Source organism: Papio anubis, chromosome 4 (genome assembly GCF_008728515.1).
Source record: "Papio anubis isolate 15944 chromosome 4, Panubis1.0, whole genome shotgun sequence".
In the NCBI taxonomy this organism is placed as follows: domain Eukaryota; kingdom Metazoa; phylum Chordata; class Mammalia; order Primates; family Cercopithecidae; genus Papio; species Papio anubis.
The window spans coordinates 77,078,329-77,103,100 of record NC_044979.1 but is presented as its reverse complement, the minus strand read 5'-3'; the positions used below and the strand labels follow the sequence as shown (position 1 = coordinate 77,103,100).

Genomic DNA, 24,772 nt, shown 5'->3' with positions numbered 1-24,772 from the left:
GGATTCTATAATGATTATGCTTAAAATGTTTAAGGAAATAAAAATTAAAATTGAGAACACTGGCAGAGACCTGGAAATATAAAAAAATAACCAAATGGAAATTCTAGAATTGAAAAATTTGATAAATGAAATCAAGAACTCAATAGATGGGCTTAATAGAGAACAAATACTACCAATAAAACTCTTTATTTTTTTGAGACAAGAGTCTTGTTCTGTTGCCCAGGCTGGGGTGCAGTGGCGCGATCTTGGCTCACTGTGATCTTCACCTCCCAGGTTCAACTGATTAGCATGCCTCAGCCACTCAAGTAGCTGGGATTATAGCTGTATGCCAACACACCTGGCTAATTTTTTTTTATTTTTAGTAGAGATGAGGTTTCATCTTGTTACCCAGGTTGGTCTCAAACCCCTGGGCTCAAGGGATCCACCCACCTCAGTTTCCCAAAGTGCTGGGATTACAGGCGTGAGCCACTGCGCTTGGCTGCCACAAAACTTTTCATTACAGAAGTTACTGAGTGACCTCCCCCAAATTCTACAAATTACCACGTAAAGCTTAGCCTCCAAACGGCAAGCTCATTCGCCCTGGACAGTTCATGGCTTTATCTTTGGTGAATGGGCATTTGTTGTCTCTGAGATATGTTCTTTACTTCCAAGTCCTTATCCTTAATTGGTCATTTTGGATTGACATGTCTGAAAAGTATCATCAGCTCTCTGTAATAGTTAAGTTGGAGGAGCCATCTCTATACACTGAGTTCCTGGGGGCAGGATTATATCTTTTCCCCTCAGCAATCCCAGGACCAGCAAAATACCTGGGGGCAAAAATAAGTCATTCCTACGAATGTAAGAATAGGACTTGAAGAGTAGAAGGAAAGTGAGGGAAGGGTTAATGACAAAGACGTCAAAAAAACCAAACCCTAGGTCAGAGCCTGGACTAAGCAACACTTCAAAGTTGCTTCTCCTGTCAAAGCAGTTTCTTCTGTCTGTGCTTCCCCTAATTCCTCACCACACCCTCAGTCTGGCTAGTCCTCCCTTCATAATGACAGATCAGAAGATCCTTACTGAAAGAAATGGTGTTTATTCTCTGTGAAAGTAATATGTAATAGTAAGTGGGAGATTTCACTCAAGACCTGACTGGTGGTGATGGAGTAGGGGGTTGGTCTTTTTCCACTTCTCTAATGGTAATGTTTTCTCCCAACTCACTTGCATGTTTACAGCAAGCTTAAGTGTACACCTAAATTTTATTCAATGGAAATTATGGGGAAATGCAATATGCAATTTAAGTAAGTAACTCTGGTTACTTTGACACAACGAAAATACTGAAGCAGAAAAAAAAGGGATGAACCAAGTTGCTGACCTCTTCCTGCAAGCAATGTAGTGAGGTAGAAAATGGGATCAATGTACTTGTGTTCCCTCAAGATATATCTCCCTTCTCCATCCAAACTGTTGAACTAAATGAAGAGTGAGGTCCTTGAGGAATGAGTTTTTCCCTCTGTTTTGTTAATGGGGGAGGCTAATATTCCTAAAAGATAGCTCTAAAATGTTGTCAAAACAGTCAAGAGTTAACAGCAATTGTCCATGTCTCTAGAAGCCTGATTGTTACTTGTCAAATTGCTTCTGGTGTTCTTTCCCATATGAAAGAGTGGGGTGACTGACTGGCTATTAGGGCAACAGGGGATTTTATGTTTTACCACACCTCAGCCTCCTGGGGGTGATTTTGATTTATATTAAAGCTGACAAAATGAATCAAATGCTTGCTGACCTTGTATATAGGGAATAGCTTGGGTTGGCTTTTAAGAGAGATTACCTATTGGAGAGGTGAAAGAGAAAGTTACCATGAACACTCCTGATTTTAATACATCATGCCATAGGATGAAGTTAATTTTTAGCTCCCTTGAGAGGAAACAACTACCATCCTGCCGCACAGTAGTCTGGAGAAAAACAGTGTCAGTTGAAAGGAAACCTCTACTTTCTTTAATTTCATTAAAAAATAATCTCATTGATGCCAACAACTGTGCTTCTGGGTAAAGTCGCTGGTTCACATTTTCAGTTTCAATTTCCCTTGCTTCTCTTGCTTCAGTTCAGTAGCAACAGGAAGTTTGGGTAATTCTGTATCATTTAGATGTGAAGAGGAAGAAAGAAAACCCTTTATAAACACATCCTGATGAGTGAGTGTCAGAAAATTCTATGCAGAGATGTGGAGTAATCAAAGAGCAAATTCAGAAAATATTCTTTAAGTTTAGGATTTGTAGACTACTGAATTATAAATTTATACTGATTAATACATAGCAAAGGTTACATTAATATAGTAAATCATGAACTTATATTATCTTGAGGTGACTGACCCTATAATGAGGTCACTTATAAATTGATTTTATGACCACATAACACTTCATCTCTTTCCACCCTCTAAGTCTGTATATTATTAAAATACAAAAAGACTAGACTTGATGTGTTTTGAAACTTCAGACGCAGGTTGAGTTCCACCACTCAGTTCTGCTTCACTTGTTCTTACTCCAAGTCACTCAACCTCTGAACACGTTTTTCATTTGGTCAATTTATTTGAGCATTTGTCCAAGTAGCCTGAGGTGGGTCTAAGTATAAGACATGAAATAGCTTAACATGGCAAAGACTGTCAGACTTTCAGATAGAAAAAACAGTTTACTTAAGAATCTCAGAAATAGCTGGTCACGTCTAAGTTAGGGTCCCTAAGAAAATACAGGTGATTTCACTTAGTATTTCCCCCATTCCTTTCCCCCTTCCATTTCTGAAATAAAGATCGATTTGTAAGGAGCTAGTTTTAAAAAGGAACATAATATGAGGAAATTTTTGTAAAGTCACATTCTGTTAGGTTTCAAGGCTGATTCGTTTAACAAGCTGACCACAGCCCTAAGATATGCTTGAAACCCTTAGTGCAGGGAGACAAAACAGGAACAGGGCTGAGCCTGATGCAGCCTCATTTGGGTTTGGTTGCTGCCCCATTTGTAAAAACAATACAGACAGCCAGGCACAGTGGCTCACGCCTGTAATCCCATCACTTTGGGAGGCCCAGGCGGGCGGATCATGCGGTCAGGAGATCGAGACCATCCTGGCTAACATGGTGAAACCCCGTCTCTACTAAAAATACAAAAAATTAGCCGGGCGTGGTGGCAGGCACCTGTAGTCCCAGCTACTCGGGAGGCTGAGGCAGGGGAATGGCATGAACCTGGGAGGCGGAGCTTGCAGTGAGCTGCGATTGCGCCACTGCACTCCAGCCTGGGCAACAGAGCAAGACTCCGTCTCAAAAAAACAAAAACACAGTACAGTCTGTGAAATAGTTGTCCCTCAGTATCCTTGGGGTACTGGTTCCAGGACCCCCTCTGATACCAAAATTCATGGATGTTTAAATATCTTATATAAAATGGTATAGTATTTGCATATAACCTATGCTTATCCTCTTGCATACTTTAAATCTTAATCTCTATAATACCTAATAAAATGTGAATGCTATGTAAATAACCATTATACTGTATTTATATTTTTGTCATATTTTTTATTGAATATTTTTGATGCACAATTGGCTGAATTCATGGATGTGGAACCCACAGATATGAAGGGCCTGATACCATTAGGCAATTTTCTTATTGGGCTGCAAATCCAAAATCCAGACCACATTTCTCTGAGTAAATTTCCTCTGATGTAATTTCCTCTGAAAAGACTAAATGTTTTCACTGTCAGTTTCCCAGGGGAGAGGTTGGTTCAGCAGGAATTTTGGGAGGAGGGTGTTGAGAGTGTTAGACTCAGGTGAGGGGGAACCTTCCTCATTTCTTTTAGTGCAGATGTCAATTTGACTCCAATTCTAAAGAAGTGCTGATAACTGAAGGTTTCTAGTGGGGTAGCTGAACTACCTTTGGTGACCTGGAAACAGGTAGCAAAGAAGGCAGAGCACTAGCCTGGTAAGGGTTGAAAGGATTCCACTGGGGCTTGGCCGCTCTCATAAAGTACTATCTGGACCCTTTCTTCCATTATTCGGGAACAAGTCAGGAAAGTCTGGTCTCTACTGTGGGCAACAAAGAGGAAGGTAAGTCTTTTCCCCAGGGTCAAACAAGATGACAGAAGTCACCAGCAGAAGATGGTAGTGCCTATTGAAGTAGCAAGTTAACTGGAGTCACTGTCCCTAGGAGGCAGCCCAGGAATGGGCAAGAGGGCAACCCATTTCTGGGTACACATGACACTGTACCCTTGGAACCTCTGAGGATCATGAGGGGAATATTTTAAGGGTGGCTATTTCTGCCAATAATGCTGGAAAGGATTCGTGGCATAATGCCATGATATGTAGCTGAATCCGCCACAGTGTCTGTACAAAATGTTTAGGTAGTTCATTCTGTCAGTTATTAAGTGTTACGAATCTGAAATCATTAAAACATTGTACTGCAGAAGAAACAGGCATATAAGCAGACCAGAATACAGTTTACACACAAACTGATACTGAAATATGTGGTAATGGTGATTTAAAATAAATGTTGAAAGAAAGGATCATCAAATAAAGTGTATTACAACAAACAGGTAGCCATTTTCCTACCTCACTCCATATAAGAAAATAAATTCTGGACAGATCAAAAATATAAACACAAAAAATGAAACTATGAAAGTAAGAGGATAACATATTATAAATAAACCTTGGTGTGAGCAAGACACACAATTCAATAGCACTAAGAAAAGATTAATTGGTTTGTGTGGGGAAAAAAACAACTTAAGTACGAAATAATCATAACAGTTCTAATACATATAAACTAAGCCAATATTCAGAGTTTATAAATTTTAAAAACCCTAGTAATTCACTATTAAAAACAATTGGCTAAGATGAAATGCAGATTACCAATGTATAAAAAAATCACTCAAACCTTACGTACAAATCAACAATTATCAGATATTAATGCAGTGATAAAACTAGTAAGTTTAATAATCAAAAACTGGCAAAAGGGGCAGCGAAATATACTCATAAATGTTGAGTGGTAGTATAAGGTAGTACAGTTTAAGAAGGCAATTTGGCAGTATCTATGAATATTTAAATGCACACATTCTTTAACTCAGCAATTCCTTGCTAGGAACTTATCCTATGGCTGTACCCACACAATCATTTCAAGGATGTTCAATGCAGCAATAATTACAATAATGAAAGTATAATCCAATTCAATTATCAATAAAGGAATGGCTAAAAACTTACGGCACATCCATACAGAGATCTAGTTAACTATTAAAAAGAATTACCTCTAAGTTATTAAACAGATAAGTAGAAAAGGCAAAGAGCAGAATGATGTGTACAGTTTCGAAATGAGTACAGTTCTGTTATTTTCTGTTTATGGCTGGACAAAGGGACTGCTGGGTGGGGCAGTGGTAGATTATTGCTTTTCATTTTATATTCATTCTCTTACCAAGTGCATATATTACCTTTGTATAAAGACATTATCCTCAAACCATGTAGTAATGCCCAATTGGATGTATCTGTTTAAGATCTAAGGAAAGAAACTTCAAGGGTACTGGAGTTACTGAAAAATAAGCCTAAAAACATGCCAATGAAAGAAAATGGCTCTGGGTCTCAGAAAAAATGGTACACTGATTGTACTTGGGAAAAAACTGGAACGCTGGAAGAATGAAGTTAACCTGGTTTTGGCAAATTTGTGAATATATTGTCTCTTTCACATGAAGTTGTACCTGAGCCTTATTCTTTGATATCTAGTTCAAATGCCACAATTTCTTTGAAACTTCTCAGATCCCTAAACACTTAATATACAGTCCTCTTATAGTTCTTTGTAAATACGTCTATCATAGCATGTGTCACAGTCCTGAGGAGGCGATTTGTTCACTGGCATGTCAGCCCCCAACCCAAATGTGAGATCCTTCAGGCAAGCCTTAACCACAGGATTCGTCCTCTTTTCTCTTCTATACTTGACAAACCATGAGCCCAGTAAAAGTTTGTTGAATGGGTGAATTAATGACTGCAGGAAAAAAAAGAGACGTTGCTTTTTTTGGATTTTAGAAACTTCTTCCAATAGGATAGAAAACTTGTGACTTGAAATGTAAATTATTAACTCTGTACAGAGTTTTCTCCTTACCAGTGTTAGGAAAGACCCTACCTTTTTTTTTTGCCATCACAGACCGCTTGTTGCTTCAGTAACCAAGACCACTGAGATATACCAACTGACAGTGCTTTGGAATGTCTAATGGTCACTGTAGAGAAAAGGAACCTGAGTTTTCTTCCCTAACAGCAAAAAAACACAATCTTCTGCCCACACTTGAGGTTTTGTTCTTTTTCTGGACTATATTCTCTAATATAAATGCAAGGCTTTTTGCCCAATGGTGTATGATGTGTGGAGTTCAAATCAAGATTTTCTCAAGTAGAAAACCTGTTTAGGGGTCCCTCCATATCTACAAGAAAAGCATTTTGTTTAGAGGTCTCCATAAAAATGAAACAGAAGAAGGTAGGGGCATATGGTACTCAGAACTTTTCTTCGTAGTGAAAGGATGCTCACCATTTATTTCCTTTTAATTGATATATAATAATTGTACATATTTATGGGAGAGAGAGTAATATTTTGATACATACAGTGTATAGTAATCATATAGTAATCTTTTTAAACTTTTTTGTTGTAGAGATGGAGTCTTGTTGCCCAGGGTGGACTTGAACTGCTGAGCTTCAGCCTCCTAGGTAGCTAGAACAGGCATGCTGCACTACACATGGCTTTGTTATTTAACAAAAACAAACAAACAAACAAAAGTCCTATTATGTCCCAGGCACAATTGGAAACAAGACAGATATGATCTCTGATAACAGCATCTGGCAACTATTAGGATTGTGCCTAGAACCTATTTGCAAATGGTGGGAAAAGGCAGGGACCGAATATGTGAGTTCTACCTAGCAGTATGATGGGTCAAAGAAAAACAGAAAGAATGAATAAGATCTAGTATTTGATAGCACAATAGAGTGACTATAGTCAATAATAATTTGTCCATTTAAAAATAACTAAAAGAGTATTACTGGATTGTTTGTAACACAAAGGATAAATATTTGAGGGGATAGATACCCCATTTTCCATGATGTCATTATTACTTATTCCATGGCTGTATCAAAGGGACTCATGTACCCTATAAATATGTACACCTACTATGTACCCACAAAAAATTTTGTTAAAAAAAGTACGTAGCTCAGGTTGTTCAAGGAAGATAAGAAATTGCATTTAGTACAAAGACCACTAACCTGGGAGTCAGGAAAATTGAGTTCTGTTGCCATTTCTGGCATTATTTGTGTCATTTTTCTAAACTTTAACATCTCTAGATCTGTTTCTGGATCTTTCAAATGAGGTGTGGAACATCTTTAAGCTCTAGAAATCAGTAGTCCTGTATTTTTATGTGGGAAAGGGCTCAATGTCTTCTATTTCCACGAATAAGAGAGTAAGACTTAAGCCAGAACAGATCTAAGAAAGATATGAAAATAATCTGATGCAAGGCTTTGAGAATAAATAGTAACTTCTAAGTACTCTTCACCCTTGAGTAGAGGAAGAGAAGGATGCTAAGATGGGTCCACATGAGGCTGCTGGTCCTCTGTATGGATCAACTATTTACCACTCTTTAAGATGGATACCTCCTTCATCTACCCTCCTTATGAACTAGTTCAGCAGTCTTTATACCCTTGATTGAAGAAAGTAATTCCTTATGACAAGATAAAACAACCCAAATCAGCTTTGAGATCCTTCCAGCTCATGTGTGTACCTGCTTACCTCTACTGCTGCTTAAGAACATCTGTGGACATTCTTCACCACTGGTTGTAAAAACCCTAGGGACCCAAGGCCGACAGCTTTTTTTCCCCACTATAGTTCTCTATAGTGTGACAACATAAACATGATTTTTTAAAAGTTCAAAAAGGAAAATAGTGAATTATTCAATTTCTTTCCAATCCTAGTACCCTTCCCCAAAGGTACTGCCAACAGTTTTTATATATTCATACATTTATAAGTTAATCATATTTATCCTTATTTGACATCATATCTATGTTTGGTCTTAATTCTGTCATCTTCCTATTTTAAATTCTCCCTTTAGCTTTCTTACATGGCCTGTGTTATCTTTAATTTTGTGTTTTCATTTTAATAGTTATCAGGCTTAGAGTTTTGGTGATTACCTTCATAACTGTATTCAGAATATTATATCCTTATTGCTTGATATATTATCAATTTTACAAAATTTCTATTACATTCTGAAAAGTAAAACCAATTAGGGCATGTATATATTACCCCTTACCTTGTCTTTGATATTCTATTTTCTAACATGTTAATCTTTTCTATATCAAGATGTATAACATTTCAATATGCTTCTATAGCCTTAAATAATTCTACAACTACATATTTAAATAACCAGCACCAGTCCTGTTCTCAATGTTTGTCCATTCATCTCTTTAGATGGGCTTCATCATCTAGATTCTTCAAGAAGTGTCCACCCTCTTTTAATTTACCCTTACATTTGAAATCACTTGGCTTCCTCCCCACCCCCACCCCACCCAAGAATCTGGTAGACTTTGCTTCGCTCTGCTTTAGCACTGAATGTTGCTACAGAGAAGCCTAAGTCCAGTCTGTTCTTCGTCTCTCCATCTCCCCCTCCCAAAGAAATCACTCAATTTTGTTGCTGCTAAGATGACATTCCCCTCTCCCTGCCCCCAGGACAATTTGCAGATTTTGGCCAGATCAAGAGCAACTGTATTTCTTTAAATTATAATGTTAAAATTAGCATTTGTTATATTATCTCACTTTTATAAAACAGTTTCTATTTAGCTTAATATCCAATTTATATTTATGCATTAATTGGAATTACTTTGGGGGATGGAGTTTGGGGTTCTCTTAAAATTTTCATCTTTGAAATGTTCACCTTTAATGAATGTTTGTTTTTTTTTTAAATAATGGAGCTTATCACTTTTTTTGATGGAAAGATGACTTATTTAGTACAAGTTGGTAGTAAATTCACAAGATAAAATGATGTGTACTTTTTGTAAGTTTTGAAGAAAAATTAAAAAAATTAAAAAATTTTTTTTAAAAGTTAAATGTTTAAAAAGAGGAAACAATTTCTCAAACACCTCCTCTTGATTCTGACAACTTGGGTAGGTTAATGGGCTTATGCCATAGAAATGGCATTTTTTCCTCCCTGGTATCAGGATACTTCATAAACTTTAACAAGAAGAATAAGCCAGAAGTTTTCTTAGCAATATGAATTAAGAGTAGAAAAGCCATTGAATGATGTGGATGGAAGTTTTATGGCTGCATATGGAAATGAAATGCTTTAAATGGCCCCTTTCGAGAAGAGTCTCTTGCTTCACACTCTATTCTTTCTTCTATATAACATCTGGTGCTTTCAGTTCCCCTTTTTTGTAAAGTGCTGGAGGTTAACAAATAAAATACAGTAGTTCCCCCTTTACCACGGGGGTTACATACCAAGATCCCCAGCAGATGCCTGAAACGGTAGATAGTAGAGTCCATCCACCAGGAATGTAGCAAGAATTAATAGGATAATGCAATGTAAAACAATTAGCACACTGCCTGAGAGTATAACTCTACTGCACACAACTATTTTTTTGGGTACTTTGCTTCTAATAGAAGGTAAGTTCCTTGACAGCAACAAATATAATTTGCCACTTTATCCCTATTATCTAGATCAATACTTTTAGTAGGCACTCAAATGTTGGTTAAATGATTTGGAACTGAATTTGTCTGGAGTTTAGGTAAGGAATTGCAAATTTTTAAAAAGGGAATACATGCTAGGGCCAGGCTGTGGAAGGTCTCATATTCTGAGGTTATACTCATTTTATTCAACAGCTCGCAGTGACCATTTTTAAGATGTAAGAGAGGACTGCCTTAATACTGAACACTGAAATCTTTTATCTATAAAGGTTAAGTTTTTCTCCCCACTGGTTTTCAAGTTTTTAAGCACCCATATTTTTACTGAGTAAGTTCTAGAAGAAAATATTTCCTTAAGAAAGAGGAAACTGCAGGATAATGCGGGCATCAATTCTCTGAGTGCTCTCTCTTCCTTCTTTCAGCAACTTCTAAGCTGGTGAGAGGGAACTGAGGTTCACAAAAGATACACAATTTTAAAAAAAAGTCTTAAAACACATCCATTTTGATAGAAAACAGAGGCAGCCAGGCATGGTGGCTCGCGCATATAATCCCAACACTCTGGCAGGCCAAACCATTTAAAGACCACCTTGGGCAACACAAGAAGACCCTGTCTCTATTAAAAAAAAAAAAAGAGAGAGAGAATGGGGGCAATAAAAAGTCTTGAGAAACTAAAGACTTGCTGCTGCCAATTAGAAGAAAAAGAAAGGGTAAAAGAAAAAACCATGGAATGAGAGATGAGTAGGAGAAGGTTCCAACAGCTATAAATTCAAAGGCCAAAAAAGAAATTCAGTCAGGCAAGCAGGTTTGTAAAAATTACTTTAAAAATCAGGAATTATCTCTGTGGCCAATTATTCTAAACACATAGTTACCTTCACTTCATCAAATAAACTGCTTATTACATAAACCTAATCAACATAAAAAAGCAGTGGTTTTAATACTTCAATTACATTAAAAATCCAGTTATTAAAATCATAACTATCCTTTTTCTTTCTGCCTCTGACATACACACACCCACACTCACCTACCCACACCCCACCAAAAAGTATAAAAACAAGGGAGATAGTCATGAGTAGAACTAAAGGAAAAGTTGAATATTACTTCTCTTCCAAATCACCACCTTTCCACAATCTAACAATTAGACAAGAAAATTAATGAGAATGAACTCTTATAGAAGGGGAGACAATGCAGTTTAGGTAGTTCTATGAAAAAAAAATTGAAGCTTACAAAAGTCGAAACCTGGTTAGTTGTAAAAATGAAGACACTGTAACCAAATTAGTTCTATGACAGCACATTATTCAGCAGTTCTAGAAATGAAGAAGTACTGTTAATCTTTCACTAGGCATTCATTAGAAAAGCCAAAGAGCCTAAGTTCTAGGATTGAATCTCATTTTTTAAAAAATGAGTATTTTGTTATTTCAAAGTAAGCTGTTGTATTCAACTGCATTACACAGGGGCAATATGTAAGAAAGTATATAATCCCCTGGACAAATTTTCAGTCCTGGAGAAAAGCAATATTGGTAACAATACAAGAAACACTAGCACATTTGGTAGAAGAAATGATGCAATGCAGAGACAGTTTTAAGTTCCAGGCAGCAATACAAAATGTATTAATTAGTAACAAACTCATGGCAAAACAAAGTTCACTTCTGTTTTATTAATATAGATGTATTTGGAGAATGCCAATGTTGCTGAACTTATTCAACTTCAGTTGTTAAATGTTCATTCATTCTTAACCACTAAAAAAATCTCCTTTGGACAATCCATATTGTCAGCATTATTAGACTTTAAGATGAAAAATGTGTTTAGCTCTGTAGAGTACTTCCCCTTAACAAGGAGATAAATTCAGCAAGAATCTTCCTGTATCCTTTCCAGTACTATGAAGTCATACCTTTGGAAAACTTAAAATAGGTTTAATTGTATATATTTAGGTAAATATATCTACTTCCCAATGACTTAACAATTATCAGTACAGCTAGTTGGAAAATATTTAGCTGTCTGAATATGTTATACAACTCTACTACTAAAGTAGTATGAAGTGGTATTTGTCTCCTCAGCTTTTCTAAAGCTGTCTAATCCAAATAACAGTGTGTCTGCATGCTTGCATGCGTACACACACATGCTAATAGAGAACATACTGGGTAGTAGATTACTGAAAAATCAAGACATATAGGCTAGACTCAAGGGCCTTATGAAATTTGTAACTGTTTGCCTAGGAAGACATAAAATACTAGGTCTATTTTTATTCATATCCTGAAACTCCCAGACAAATCCTTAGACTTGAGCTCTGGATGAAGTATGCCTAAAAACACAAAGTTTTTCAGCCTATAGTTTACATTTCAGTAAGCCTTCATATATACATATACCCACAGCATGATTAAGCAAGGGTGGAAACATTTTTGTTTTTTAAACACATAGTTGGAACAAATAATTTCATAGATAAAAGTAATTTCTGAAGTACATAAAGTGTCTGTTATTCAACATTCAAGTCTCTGCTCAAATGTTACTTCCTAGTCTTCCTTAATACCCCATCCAGAAAATTGTTCTGATAATATTTTTATTTTCCTAATACCACTCTCTGAAATACTTTGTTTATTCATCTACTAGCTTATTTTCTAACTCTAGAATTAAGACATCCTGTATGTCTTGCTCACCACTGTATTTCTAGCAGATGCTTGGCACAATTATTTGTTGAATAAACTAATTTCTCTGTGTATGCAATAGATCAAAATATACCAAGGAGCACAGAAGCAATCTCTCTCTAAATATATGAGATTCTCTCCCCTCCTCTGCCCCCACCCATCCAGACACACTTACCTGGACTACACAGTGTTTCTAATTTTTTCACAGTATATTATTCTCAGTCAGAGGTGGAATATTTTGTTGCTTTAAAGTAAGTAATACATATTGCAGTAAAACTTATGTAAGCCTATTCAAACTAAATAGCTTTGATGGGAAAACAATTTTATACTTTTGGAAAAATAACCCCAAACTACCCATAAAAGACAACATTTATCTCACAACTTTTATATTGGTTAAAAATAATCAGATGAAACAACTTTGAACACGGCAATTTATTTTATGCATTATTTAAATCCGCTGTTTAAAAATGTTCAAAAGGCACTTCAAGAAACATTTAAAAATACATTTTTCTGACTTAATGGTGATCACTTAAAATAAGCAAGTCACCAGACATTTTTAAACCATTCATAACACCATTACCTTAAATAATTTTTAAATTCCAAAACACAAACATTCACTATGTAGTACAACACACTGCTTAGCAGTAAGATTAGTTTCCCTCTAATAATATACTTCATGTAGGTTATTAATTTGCAAGGCCCTGCAAAGTTACTAAAACTTAATATAAACTGAAAACTAGAGAGGTAAGGGAGTTGAAATAGAGCACAATTCAACTCTAAAACTTTAGAGTTGGTTTCTCTAAAGAGAATTTGTAAAATTCCTTATTCTAGCCTGTATTAAAGTTTTTATTTCAAATCTTATATATAAACACATTTTTAAAAAAATCAACAGAGGTTACATTAACATTTAGCATAAAATCTACCACACGTTGTCTGCCAGATTGCTTCGGTATGTTTCTGTCAGGCCTACTATAAAGCAGAAAAATAAAGCAAATGAGATTTTTTTGTTGTTGTTTTTGAGAAAAGGGTGAGTGGAAGAATCCAAATAACTACTTCCTTTAATAATTGTAGATGTAGAATTAATTTAAAATTATAGATTTTTAAGCAGTGCAAGTATCTCCAAAGCCAGCAGGCATTATTCTTAGACTTTTACTTTCCGTTTTATAGGGAACCCTAGTTAGTAGGTTTAAAATTATCAATTAAGTAATAAAAATTCTAATCACTATTAACAGCCAAATTAACCCTGTGAAGGCAGCATTTAAGAGTAACTAGAAAATGGAAGTTAGTAATAAAGCAAATAAAGAAGGGCAATAAACAGAAGGCAGAAACTGTCAAAGAATAATAGTCTAATGAACTGAAAACTTAAATGGCAAATAAAATGCTAGATATAATTTAATCAAGGGATTCTTTCAAGTATAATAAATAGTGCATCAACCTGGTAATAACTATAGTTTGACAGTCTCAAGGGAAAAATTAATACTCAAGAAAACTGTGAAACTAACCAGTTAGCAAATTTAATGCTCAAATCCAATTCCATATTAAAAAAATATTAAGAGCTGATCAGTGATTTATTTTCATGCCTCATTACAGTAAGAAAAACTCCTCTGAAATTCGTATTTGAAAGCAAACTGGGACAAAAATCTGCTTTATGAACTTTCCACTAGAAAATACAAGCATACCATTATTAGAGAGCATAAGACATCAAAAGCCTTGTTTTGAAACCATACTAAAATCATTTACCAAATAACAAAGATCTTAATCTAAAAGATAGTGAATACATCATCATCATGAAATCTGATTTTATGTGCTCTATGAAGTACTTGGAGAATTGCTTTTTTGTTTTTCTTTTGCTTTATTAGGTCAAACAAAACAATGAATTAGCAGAAAAATGTATGTTATAAAATAGCATTTACTACTTCAATTTTTTTTTTAACAATTGTGGAACTTTTTGATGACACTTATGTATGCTTTTAATAAATTATGTACTTATTAGTACTTAATGAACCCTTCCTGCCTCAACATAAAATTACTAAACTTGGAGAATTACAGATTTTATTGTGGGCCCTGATATTAGTCACTTTGGAGAAGCTAAAAATTTGGCCAAAATGAATGATCCAATGACCCTTTAAGTTATCTTTATTTTAGATTTAATATAGTGTGATCCTGTACTACAGTGATTTAAAACAGGCTTTTTGAAAAATGTCTTAGTAATGGGGCAGTAATCTTCGTGTGTTTCAAACACTATTTGCACCAAAATCACGTAGGTTGTTGGGTACTGGTTCTCAAACTAGGATAAGAAAGACACCTGGAGAGTTTGCTTAAACACAACTGCTAGCCCCTGCCCTTAGAGTATCTGATTTAGTAGATCTGAGATGGAGCCCTGAGAGAGGCTGCATTTCCAACAAAGTTCCCAGGTGATGTTAATGCTGTTTGCTGGGACCACACTTTTGACAATCGCTGCCCTAGGGTATCTGGTAAGAATGCACACTCTTGGGCCCCATGCTTAAATTAGAATTTCTGAGATTGGGGTTTTCAGATCTGCATTTAACAACATCCTGGGCAAGTGTGAGAACCACAGTTTAAGAATCACTTTGACAATTTGGCTGGGTTAATTTGACTATTACTGGCCAATGTATCAGATATCACATAACATATACATAAAAATGGAAATAATGCTAAATGAATAACCCCAAGCCTGAGACGGTTCAAATGAACACATAGGGTTTGAATATAAATCCTACCTCTGTTACTTACTAGCTTTGTGACAGTGACAAAGTTACTTTAATTCTCTGAGCCTCAGTTTCCTTATCTATAATAGGGGAAAAACACCCAAATTTTGAGGATTAACACTATTATACACAGATTATCTAAGTACAGTACCTAGCATACAGGTGGCACTTGATAAATAATAGCTATTATTTCCTTATCTGGTCAAAGCAAATTTTTCATTCACTTAAATGCAGTATTTACACTCCAAGGTAACAGAATAATAATACAGTCTTCTATTTATTGCTCCCTATTCTGGGACAGACAGTGTTCTAAGAACCTTACATTTATTTAATCCTCATAAAAATCCTGTGAGGTAGGCAGTATTATCATCCCTAATTTACAGATGAGGAAACTGAGACACAGAGAGATTAAGTAAAATTGTTCAAGGTTACAAAAACAGTAAGTGTTGGAGCAAGAATTTAAATCCAAGCAAGTCTGACTCTAGAGCCCAGGAGTCATCACAACATTCATTTCCTATGAGCAAATCTTAAGGTTTTTGGATATTTATAGTAAACCATTTATACTTCTAGTCAAGTAACACATATGAAAATTCATGTACACACCATGGTGAAGAGCTGTTCAAAGAATCAAATGAATGCCTTGAAATTTTGGCAGATGATACTACCATGATAATAGGTAAAAATTGGTGCATGTTTTCACTATGTGGGCAGAGTAGTCCATGGTTAGCCAATGAAATGAACATTCTCTCAAATATACCATTCAAAGAGGTCATGATTTTGACATGTTTTGGCACAATAAATATAAATTACTTAGCTAGCTGGGCGCTGTGGCTCACACTTGTAATCCCAGCACTTTGGGAGGCCGAGGCGGGTGGATTAGTTGAGTTCAGGAGTTTAAGACCAGCCTGGCCAACGTGGCAAAACCCCATCTCTACTAAAAATATGAAAATTGGCTGGGTGTGGTGGCACGTGCCTATAATCCCAGCTACTCGGGAGGCTGAGGCAGGAGAATTGCACCACTGCAGTCCAGCCTGGGGGACAGAGTGAGACGGTCTCCGAAAAAAGGAATTACTTAGCTAAATAGCAGAGTCAGTGGCACGACAGCTATGTAAAATTGGCATAATGATAAACATAAGGGAAATGTAAATCTTTTGTACCATAAAAATAATCTCATAGAAAGTCTGTAAAATATTCTGTTATGACACACTGAGTACTGCTAAACATAATAAAAATTAAAAATTTCTTTCCCTTCAGAAACTCTTTAAACAGAGTCACTAAAAATAGAATGAAACATTTGTGAATGTTTTTGATGACAGTCTTGACTAGGTATTCTGCATTGTTAGAACTATCCATTAGCAAAACAATTATCCCAAAATAGCATCAACCTTCAGACTTATTTATAAATTAAGTATCTACTCTTTCAATATATAACATTTTTGTTTAAGCACTCTGCATTTTCTATTGTTTTTAATTCTTGTCAAAATCTTGCCACTGTAACTAACAGTCACCTCAGATCCTATAAATGAATTTTAAAACTCTGCTTTAAACAAGTTATGAAAGGCACAAACAAGTTCTCATCTCAACAGGATGACAATGAAATAAACCATAACTATGTAGTTGGAAAGAGTTTAAAATAATCAATTTAAAATGTCAGTAATTCCTGAGAGTGGCACTGTTATAAGAAAAGCATCCTCAAATAGCATTAAATTTATTAGTTACTCATAATTAACAATGGGTAAATTTGGGAACAAATATTGTAAAATACATGTTTACAAATGCTATGAATGGTTTGAGTAAATTAATAGTGGAGAATGGTATTCAAGAGTGGCTAAACATATTTAGAAGAGAGACAACAGAGATTCCGTAAAAGATTACCAATTAGAATCAAGTATATAATATAGTCAAGGCCCATGAAAATTTTAAAGTGTGGTTTTATTAATGCACTTCAGGGTAAGTGCCAGTTTTATTTTAGCTTCTTCTGGAAGAAATACTACCAATTATAAATAATCACAGCAACATTTTCATTAGACAAAAACTGTGTGTGTGTGTGTGTGTGTGTGTGGAGGGGGGTGGATCATTTATATCATACTGCAAATATAAACTCAATTCTTGAGCTGTATTAACAACACTGAGCAACAATATTTCTTTCTAAAATTTTCTTTAAGGCAGATCTGTTTATTACTAACATGGTGCAGTGTAGTTTTAGTAAATTTAATTATTTTAGTTTCTCAGTGACAATAATACAGATGATCAGAAAACAGGCAACAAAATCTCTTTTCTAATTCCTCTACCTGGCCACCATTTTAAAAACACAAGTTCTTCATATATATAGATATATTTATATATTACTGTATCAAAACACATTTTAACAGACTTCACAGCTCATTTAAAGCTTCAGTTTATAGTCATTCATGTGAAAGGTTTCTATAAGGAATGTTCACTTAGAATTCCTCACTGGGATTCCAGTGTTCTATGTCAGAAATGCAGAAGTCCTTTTTCAGTGCAATGCTAGACATTTTACCTTTGTTCACTCATGATTTTCTTTCAAGGGTTTCCTAACTTCACTTTTGTATCTTCCTTTTTGTTTGCTTGACTAATTTCCTTTAGTATATCTTCAGGTAAGGTAGGTTGATATCTGTATAAATAACCATATGGACGAAGATGATAAACGAGGTATTCTAACTCATACATAGTTGTAGAATCAACATAGTGAAAAGAAACTGCAAGATCAGAACAGCAACCAGGACCCTAAAAAAGTAGTGGAAACAGGCATTGTTAATAAACAGCACATTGCTAGCATACAATATTTACATACTTATAAAGGACAGTGTAATTTTAAAAGAAGGCAAACATTAAAGATGGCAAGGTAAAGCAAAGGAACCTAATATACTAGACCTGTGGAATAAATCAATAGTTTACTTAGATGTCCTAATGATTTAAAACTAATTGAAATTGGTGAAACCAAGTGAAATTGTGGAAAGTATTTTTAACTGAAATAATATTCTCTCACACTCTTTAGCAGATAAAATTATTGAGATTTCTTCAAATCAAAGGAGCAGCCATACAAAGGATAAATCTCCTCCAACATCTGCTTTCTCTTCCTAATTTTCTCACTGTAATTTTTTGCGTGGCTCAGACTCGGAAAGATACCTCTGGAGCATTCAGTGACTACAAAGCCTTGCCCATTAGGTGTCTACAACCCAATACACTTCATCTATATATATCAACCCAAACAGTACAGTATTTGAGACAAAGCTCTCAAGCTAGACTTGGGTTTGAACCCAAATTTTGTGGGCTGGTATACGACCTTGAGTAAGCTATTTATTCTCTATAAGATTCAATTTCCACATCTGTAAAAGGTGGTTATTTAAAGGAGACAATGTGTGTAAAATGCTTGGAATTACCCTTTGCTTAAAATAAGTGCTCAATAAATGTTAGCTATTACTGACTGAAAAATCGTATCAGGTGGCCCTCAGGTAGGTCAGATTTAAACCTTTGTCCAATTATATAATTCTCATAAATTCCTAATAGGGTTGGTATGAGAACAAAGTTTAAAATAAAACAACAATACAATGAACAAGAAAGCAATAAAATTAAGAAGACAAAAAGAGATGAATTAAGCAGTCAACCTAGAGTCAGAATTGGTATCTGGAGAACGTTGGTGTCATCCAGGTGACTCCAACAAAACTTCAGGCTCCATCTGACATCTTTATAAAGAATGAGGGAGATAGTCTAGCAAGTTCCAAGAGAAGATGCATATTGATTGAATATTTAATAAATCTAGTAATTCATGTTTGGAAGTATGTAGCTTACAGTGTAGTAAAAGTTATCAAACTGTCCGCTGCATTTTCTCTGCTGTTATTTCTGAACTTTCCTTTGAAACACACACTGGATATGTGGATTCTTAGACAACCTAGTCTTGCACCTTTAGGAAATACCAGAATAAAAGCAAATAGGAAAAATAACCAGATAGGTCAACTTGTGATTATCTAAACTAGCTCTGTCCAACAGATATGTGAGCCATATAGTAGCCACATTAAAAATGTAAAAAAAAGAAAAAAAAATGAAATTTATTTAATGGAAAAATTTCATATTGTTTTAACATGCAATAGTTTTACAATGATTAATTAAACCATTCTTGAAACCAGGTGTGTATTTTATTTATGGCATGTCTCAATTTGGACTAGCCAAATTTCAAGTGCTCAATAACCACATGTACCTTAGTGACTACTATCCTGTCCAGTGCATATTAAACTTAAGGACTAGACCAGTAATAGTTTTAAATTGCTGACCTCTGGAAGCAATTTTTATGTTCTCTAAAATAATTAATATTTTTGATAAGATTTACTGCATTAATTATGTTACCCTTATTTATATTTTACTGGATAGTCAGGATTCTGTTAGGCATTTATGCAATAAAAGACAGTAAAAGAAAAAAGCTATAATTATTAGAAAACAAGAGCTAGCAGACAATTATGGTTACCCAAAAAACTCAAGAATCTCAAGTGAAGAATCATCAGAATAGGGAATTCAGTTACAAAGCCAGATTTTAAAGATGCTTAAAAAGAAAACCAAACAAATAAGTTTTCATATATATCAGTAAAAAGGTTAAGTTTTTAAAAAGCCCAAGTAGAACAGTAACAGAAATATTGCGTACCTATGGAAATGGTTTATAAAACTTGACCAAAGGACCTAAAAGGCAACTTAAAAAAAATCCTTGGCAGTTATCCCTAAATTAATGAGCTTGTATGCAAAGATAAAGAAATGAGTTGCCAAAACACTTAGAAAAAAAGAAGAGTTAATTTGCCCTTAGAATAATAACTTAAAATTACTGTAAAGCTACAAGGTTCAAAATAATATGGTGCTGGGCCAAAATCAAATTAGAACAATGGCATAGAACTGATATCCCAGATATAGATCCTACTATAAGTAAGGGCTATCGTGTACGATAAACGAGATATTTTAAATCAGTAATGAGTTAAAAAATGGCAGTAATTAGTTAACAATTTAAAAAAATCAGGAGCTCTCTACCTCAATTATGTACTAATATGTTTCAGACAGAATAATGTACATGAAACTGAAGAATAAAATAAATCATATTTGACCACTTCTGACCTACAGAAAAGTCAATTTTTCATGTAGAGAGATATACATAAACAATTACATATATATTTTAAATCTACCATATTAAGACTCACTGCAACTTCTCTGGTGAAAAGTCTATTACTAAGAAGGTGGAGTGGGAAGGGAACTGCTTAAGAGTCAGTTCTGAACAAGAAATTTAGGAATGTAACTCTTTCATGAATTAGAGTATCTTTTACCCTGACTCGCTAGATAAAAATTTTCTGTATTTTCAGTAATTAGTACATAGAAAAAAAAGTATAAGATTTAAACTCATTTAGGGGGAAGAAAACTTACTAAATGATCGATGAATAATAATAGAATTTTAGTTTCACGTTGGGTTTATGTAAGAATCTCCTGATGGAGAACAGGCAATGTCAGATTGATGGGTCAGTTTTGGTACTCTGAATTCTGTTTTATGTTCTTCAACATAATTGGATAAATTTTTATAGAAAGAACAAATGTGCCATCCATTTAATAAACCACTACAATGTAAATAAAGGATGCACTATATTTATTTTGTTCATACAAAGCATATTGTTAGGTATACTTTATTTGCAAACAGGAATTATAGGCAGTACTTTTGAAAGGGAGGCTATTTTACTGTTCACAAAATAATGACAATTATGATGTCCCTTTGCTACTCTTGTATGTATACCCAACATCAGATACTCTTAGTAATATCTTATGTGCATTTGGATGTATTTGCTACATGTTTATATTCTTGAATTTGGGTAAATTTTTTATATGGGAAAAGGATACAGAATTAAGAAAGGAAAAGATCAAGTCATCTTGGAATGGTCAGAATATATTAAGAAAAGTTTACATCAAACAAGCATCCAAAGTGGTACTCTCACTAAAACAGAAAAACAGATTATGAAAAGTTTCCTTTTAAAGCTGATTACCTAAAGCGCGGGTCAGATGTTCTAGGACAGGATCTCTGAACCATGGTACTACTGACATTTTGGGCAAGAGTAATTCTTTGTTGTAGGAGGCTGTCCTGTGCATTTTAGGATGTTTAGCAATTAGTAGGTTTATAATGTAGTGGGTTTTTACCCATTAGATGCCAGTAGCAGCCTCCTAGCTGTAACAACCAAAAATGTCTCCAGACCTTGCCAAATGTCCTCTGAAGGCAAAATTGCCCTGGGTTGAGAATCACTGTTCCAGATGATGATCTGAAAGCATTGCCTTATGAAGATGAGAGTAGTAGCATGAAGTCTATTATTTATATGTTAGGTCCAGAGAAAAGAAGGCATAGAGAACTAGGTTTCATGATCCCCGGTCTCATTCAATTATCCACTGAAGCAATGCTTATAATAGTGAACATAGCACATACATAATTAACATTGATAAATCTCAATGTTGTATGAAAAGGGGAAGTTGTAGAAAGATGCTTATTTAAAAATCTGAAAAACAATATTATATGTTATTGATACATAAACATGTAGAAAAATATAAAACATCATGTTAATGAGTAATATTAAATTCATGACAGTGGTTAACTCCAGGGAAGGAGGTTGGAGAAGGTACACAGGCCTCAACTATAGCATTTTTTTCTTTAAAAAACTCTGAAACAAATGTGGTAAAAGATTAATATTTGGTAAAGATTGGGGCATAAGTACAATGCATATTCTGAAATATTTGTACAACTGGAATACTTCATAAAATAATATATTTTAGATACAATTCTCAGGAATGTGAGCCAAGGCTTATTAAATGCTTACTGTGTGAAGGGCTGTACTATGTTGTAATTACAACTAAATAAGACAAGTACATTATGTCCATCTTACAAATGAGGAAACTAAGGCTCAGAAGTCAGACAAGTCGTTCGGCTATTAAGTGGGAGAGCAGGATTTGACTCTAGGTCTTTCTGAACCTCCACTAAGTCCTCCTGATGACTAGAAGGCTCTTTACCCAGATCTTCACACAGCTTGCTCTCTAATATCACTCAGGTTTCTGCTCAAAAGTCACCTCTTTGAGAGGCCTTCCTTAATCACCCAAACCAGAGGACTCCATCCCATTCTGGGTCACTCTACATCCCTTTACTTGGCTTATTTTTCTTCAGGGCACTTACTACTAAAATCCTATTTTATCTTTATAAGTCTGCCTGTTTACTGTATATCTCCTCATCCAGAATGTAAGGTTCACGAGAACTGGAATTTGGCTGTGATTTACTTCTACATTCTCAGTGCCTGGCATATAACCAAGAGATGTTTGCTAAGTGACTACTGCTGACGTCCCTGTTCTCATCTATTTTGTTATACTGTCACTCTATTTAAAAAGACTACGAAAGGGCCGGGTGTGGTGGCTCATGCCTATAATCCCAACACTTTGGGAGGCCGAGGCTGGTGGATCACAAAGCCAGGAGACCATCCTGGCTAATGGTCTTGGAAACCCCATCTCTACTAAAAATACAAAAAATTAGCCGGGCGTGGTGGCAGGCACCTGTAGTCCCAGCTATTCGGGAGGCTGAGGCAGGAGAACAGTGTGAACCTGGGAGGTGGAGTCCGCAGTGAGCGGAGATGCGCCACTGCACTACAGTCTGGGAGGCAGAGTGAGACTCTGTCTCAAAAACAAATAAATAAGAGTCCTCATTATTGGTACTAAAGAAACATACACATATTAACACGTTTTTATCAACAAAATTCAGTCAGTCCAAGTATTAACATAGTAATAAAATTTCTAAACTTACCTCTACAGGAGGATAATAGTTGTAATTCCAGTACCAAAAGGTTCTAGGTAGATAACCTTTAATTAAATGGTGTTCTGGCACAAAGGGATGAAAAGTTTCTTTTCCAGTGGTATCTCTGGAATCTCCTGCTTCTACATTTATAATTTCCATGCATCTCCCCAGTGCTAAGTCTTCAATGGAGGAACTATGTGTACACTTGTCTGTTTTAAATGCATCAACAAATCTTTTCAAGGCTTCTTTGCTTAGTACATATCCTGCTCCTCCACTCATGTAGCCCTGTTTTACATAGGGCTTAAATCTTCTCCCAAAGTAAATGGGTTCTTCAGGGTCGTATTTCGAAAGAAGCCACCTCAAATTGTCTAGTATGACATATGTGTCATCATCTGCTTTCAAAAACCAATCAGCATCTTCTAAATAATGTTCATGAACATACTGAAAAGCTTTAATTGTTTTCCAGTATAGTTGATCTCTGCCTTCTTTGGTTTTCAATCCCACAGCAGGGAAGTCTTTATTTTCTTCTGAACTCATAAACAACACTTTGTTACAACGCTGGGCCCATGTAGCTTTGACATGTTTGGCCTTTTTCTCTAGGTTTTGAGGGCCGGTCATAACCCAGCAAAGAATTTTAACTTTCTGATAGAGGTTTTCAGCGATGTCTGTGTTCTCATCTATTAAACAAAACATTTAAAAAAGTTATTTACATAGATGTAAAATCCAAATATTAATAAATTATACTGAAGAAAGCATTTTCCTAATTTCAAAGGTCCTCCTATTTATCCCTCTATTAGTGATTTAGCCAAAGGAAAGCAAAACTCATCCTAATGTAAACTGACATTCTGATTTATTGGTTTCACGTCAGTGTTATCCAAGAAATCACTGGAGCTAATAAGAGTTGACATTATAATCTAAATTCTTCTCAAACTGTAGTTTACCAATTAAAAGCAACAGCATCACCTGGGAGCTTGTTAGAAATGCATAATCTTAGGCCCCAACCCAGACCCACTGAATCAGAATCAGCATTTTAATAAGTTCTCCTGGTGCTTCATAGCCATGCTAAATGCTGCCTTAAATAGTCTCTGCTTGGCACTTCATAGAAGAAAGCAGCTGGTTTTTAATAGATTATTGATGAAATTTCTAACTGCTCTGAATGAGTTTCTGAAGAGCAGGAAAGACATGCTGCTGAAGTGGCAGTTCATTTTTGAAGTTCACAAGAATCAACTATAAAGAATTTCTACAAGTACCCAGAGGTGGTAAAAGTTCAAAGCACAGGAGTTGAGATTACTTCCTGATAGTAACATACCTCATTCCAAAATGTAAATCCACCAGTCAAAAACAGAAAAGAACAATGGTAGACGTGGCAATTCCAAGACCAGAACAGTGCTCTTTAAACTACTGGTTTGCAAAGAAATAAGGAGCTTATACCAGAATATAAAGCAACACAGTACTTTGAAAAAGGCCTACCATTAGAACCAATCAACCAAAATGTCCACTTAACTAAGCAGTGAGCTTAAAACTGATTTACATCCTAGTGTAACCTCATTATCTTGTGCAGACAAACAGTTTACAAACTGTCAGGCCAGGACCGCATTTTGAGTAACACTGGTGTACAGGAAGAGCTCAATGATGAGATTCTAGATGAGTACTTCTTAAGCTATCTGTGGTGAAAGGCCAATTTTTATTTCTAATACCAGTCTATACTGTGTAAATAGGATAAAAATGAATTATAAGAAAAACAAAACTAACAGAAATATAAAACACAAGCCCTATATTTTTATTTTTAGTTTCAGACAAAATTACTCCAATTACAATAAAAGTTTCTGCTTACTCCCAAATAAGCAGCCATTCTTTAGTTATAGGACCAGAATGAGTCTATGAACTGACTTTCAGTAGCAATGTTCTGGGCAGTATCCTGATGAAGTATGTGCTTAAAATTAAGGTCAAACAGTAAGTTACTTAGTC

The 24,772-nt window shown here is 35.2% G+C and overlaps 1 protein-coding gene across 6 annotated transcripts in view; it reads right to left on the bottom strand.

The window, feature by feature from the left end:
* Nucleotides 1-24,772, bottom strand: part of C1GALT1 (core 1 synthase, glycoprotein-N-acetylgalactosamine 3-beta-galactosyltransferase 1) — a 119,122-nt gene that overhangs the window by 21,410 nt on the left and 72,940 nt on the right. For 2 of the 6 annotated variants that reach the window (XR_004183215.1, XM_031665295.1), the window contains exons 2-3: nucleotides 22,814-23,481; nucleotides 17,522-17,748 (exon numbers count right to left, since the gene is read on the bottom strand). Coding sequence is in view for 4 of the 6 variants with exons in the window: in XM_031665295.1 (XP_031521155.1) it covers nucleotides 17,545-17,748; nucleotides 22,814-23,481 (872 nt within the window). In the remaining 2 variants the exon portion in view is untranslated. Of the gene's footprint in view, nucleotides 1-12,685; nucleotides 17,749-22,813; nucleotides 23,482-24,772 lie in introns of those variants that run through there. The other 4 variants (XM_003896281.5, XM_009203354.4, XR_004183216.1 and 1 more) reach the window with 3 other exon arrangements.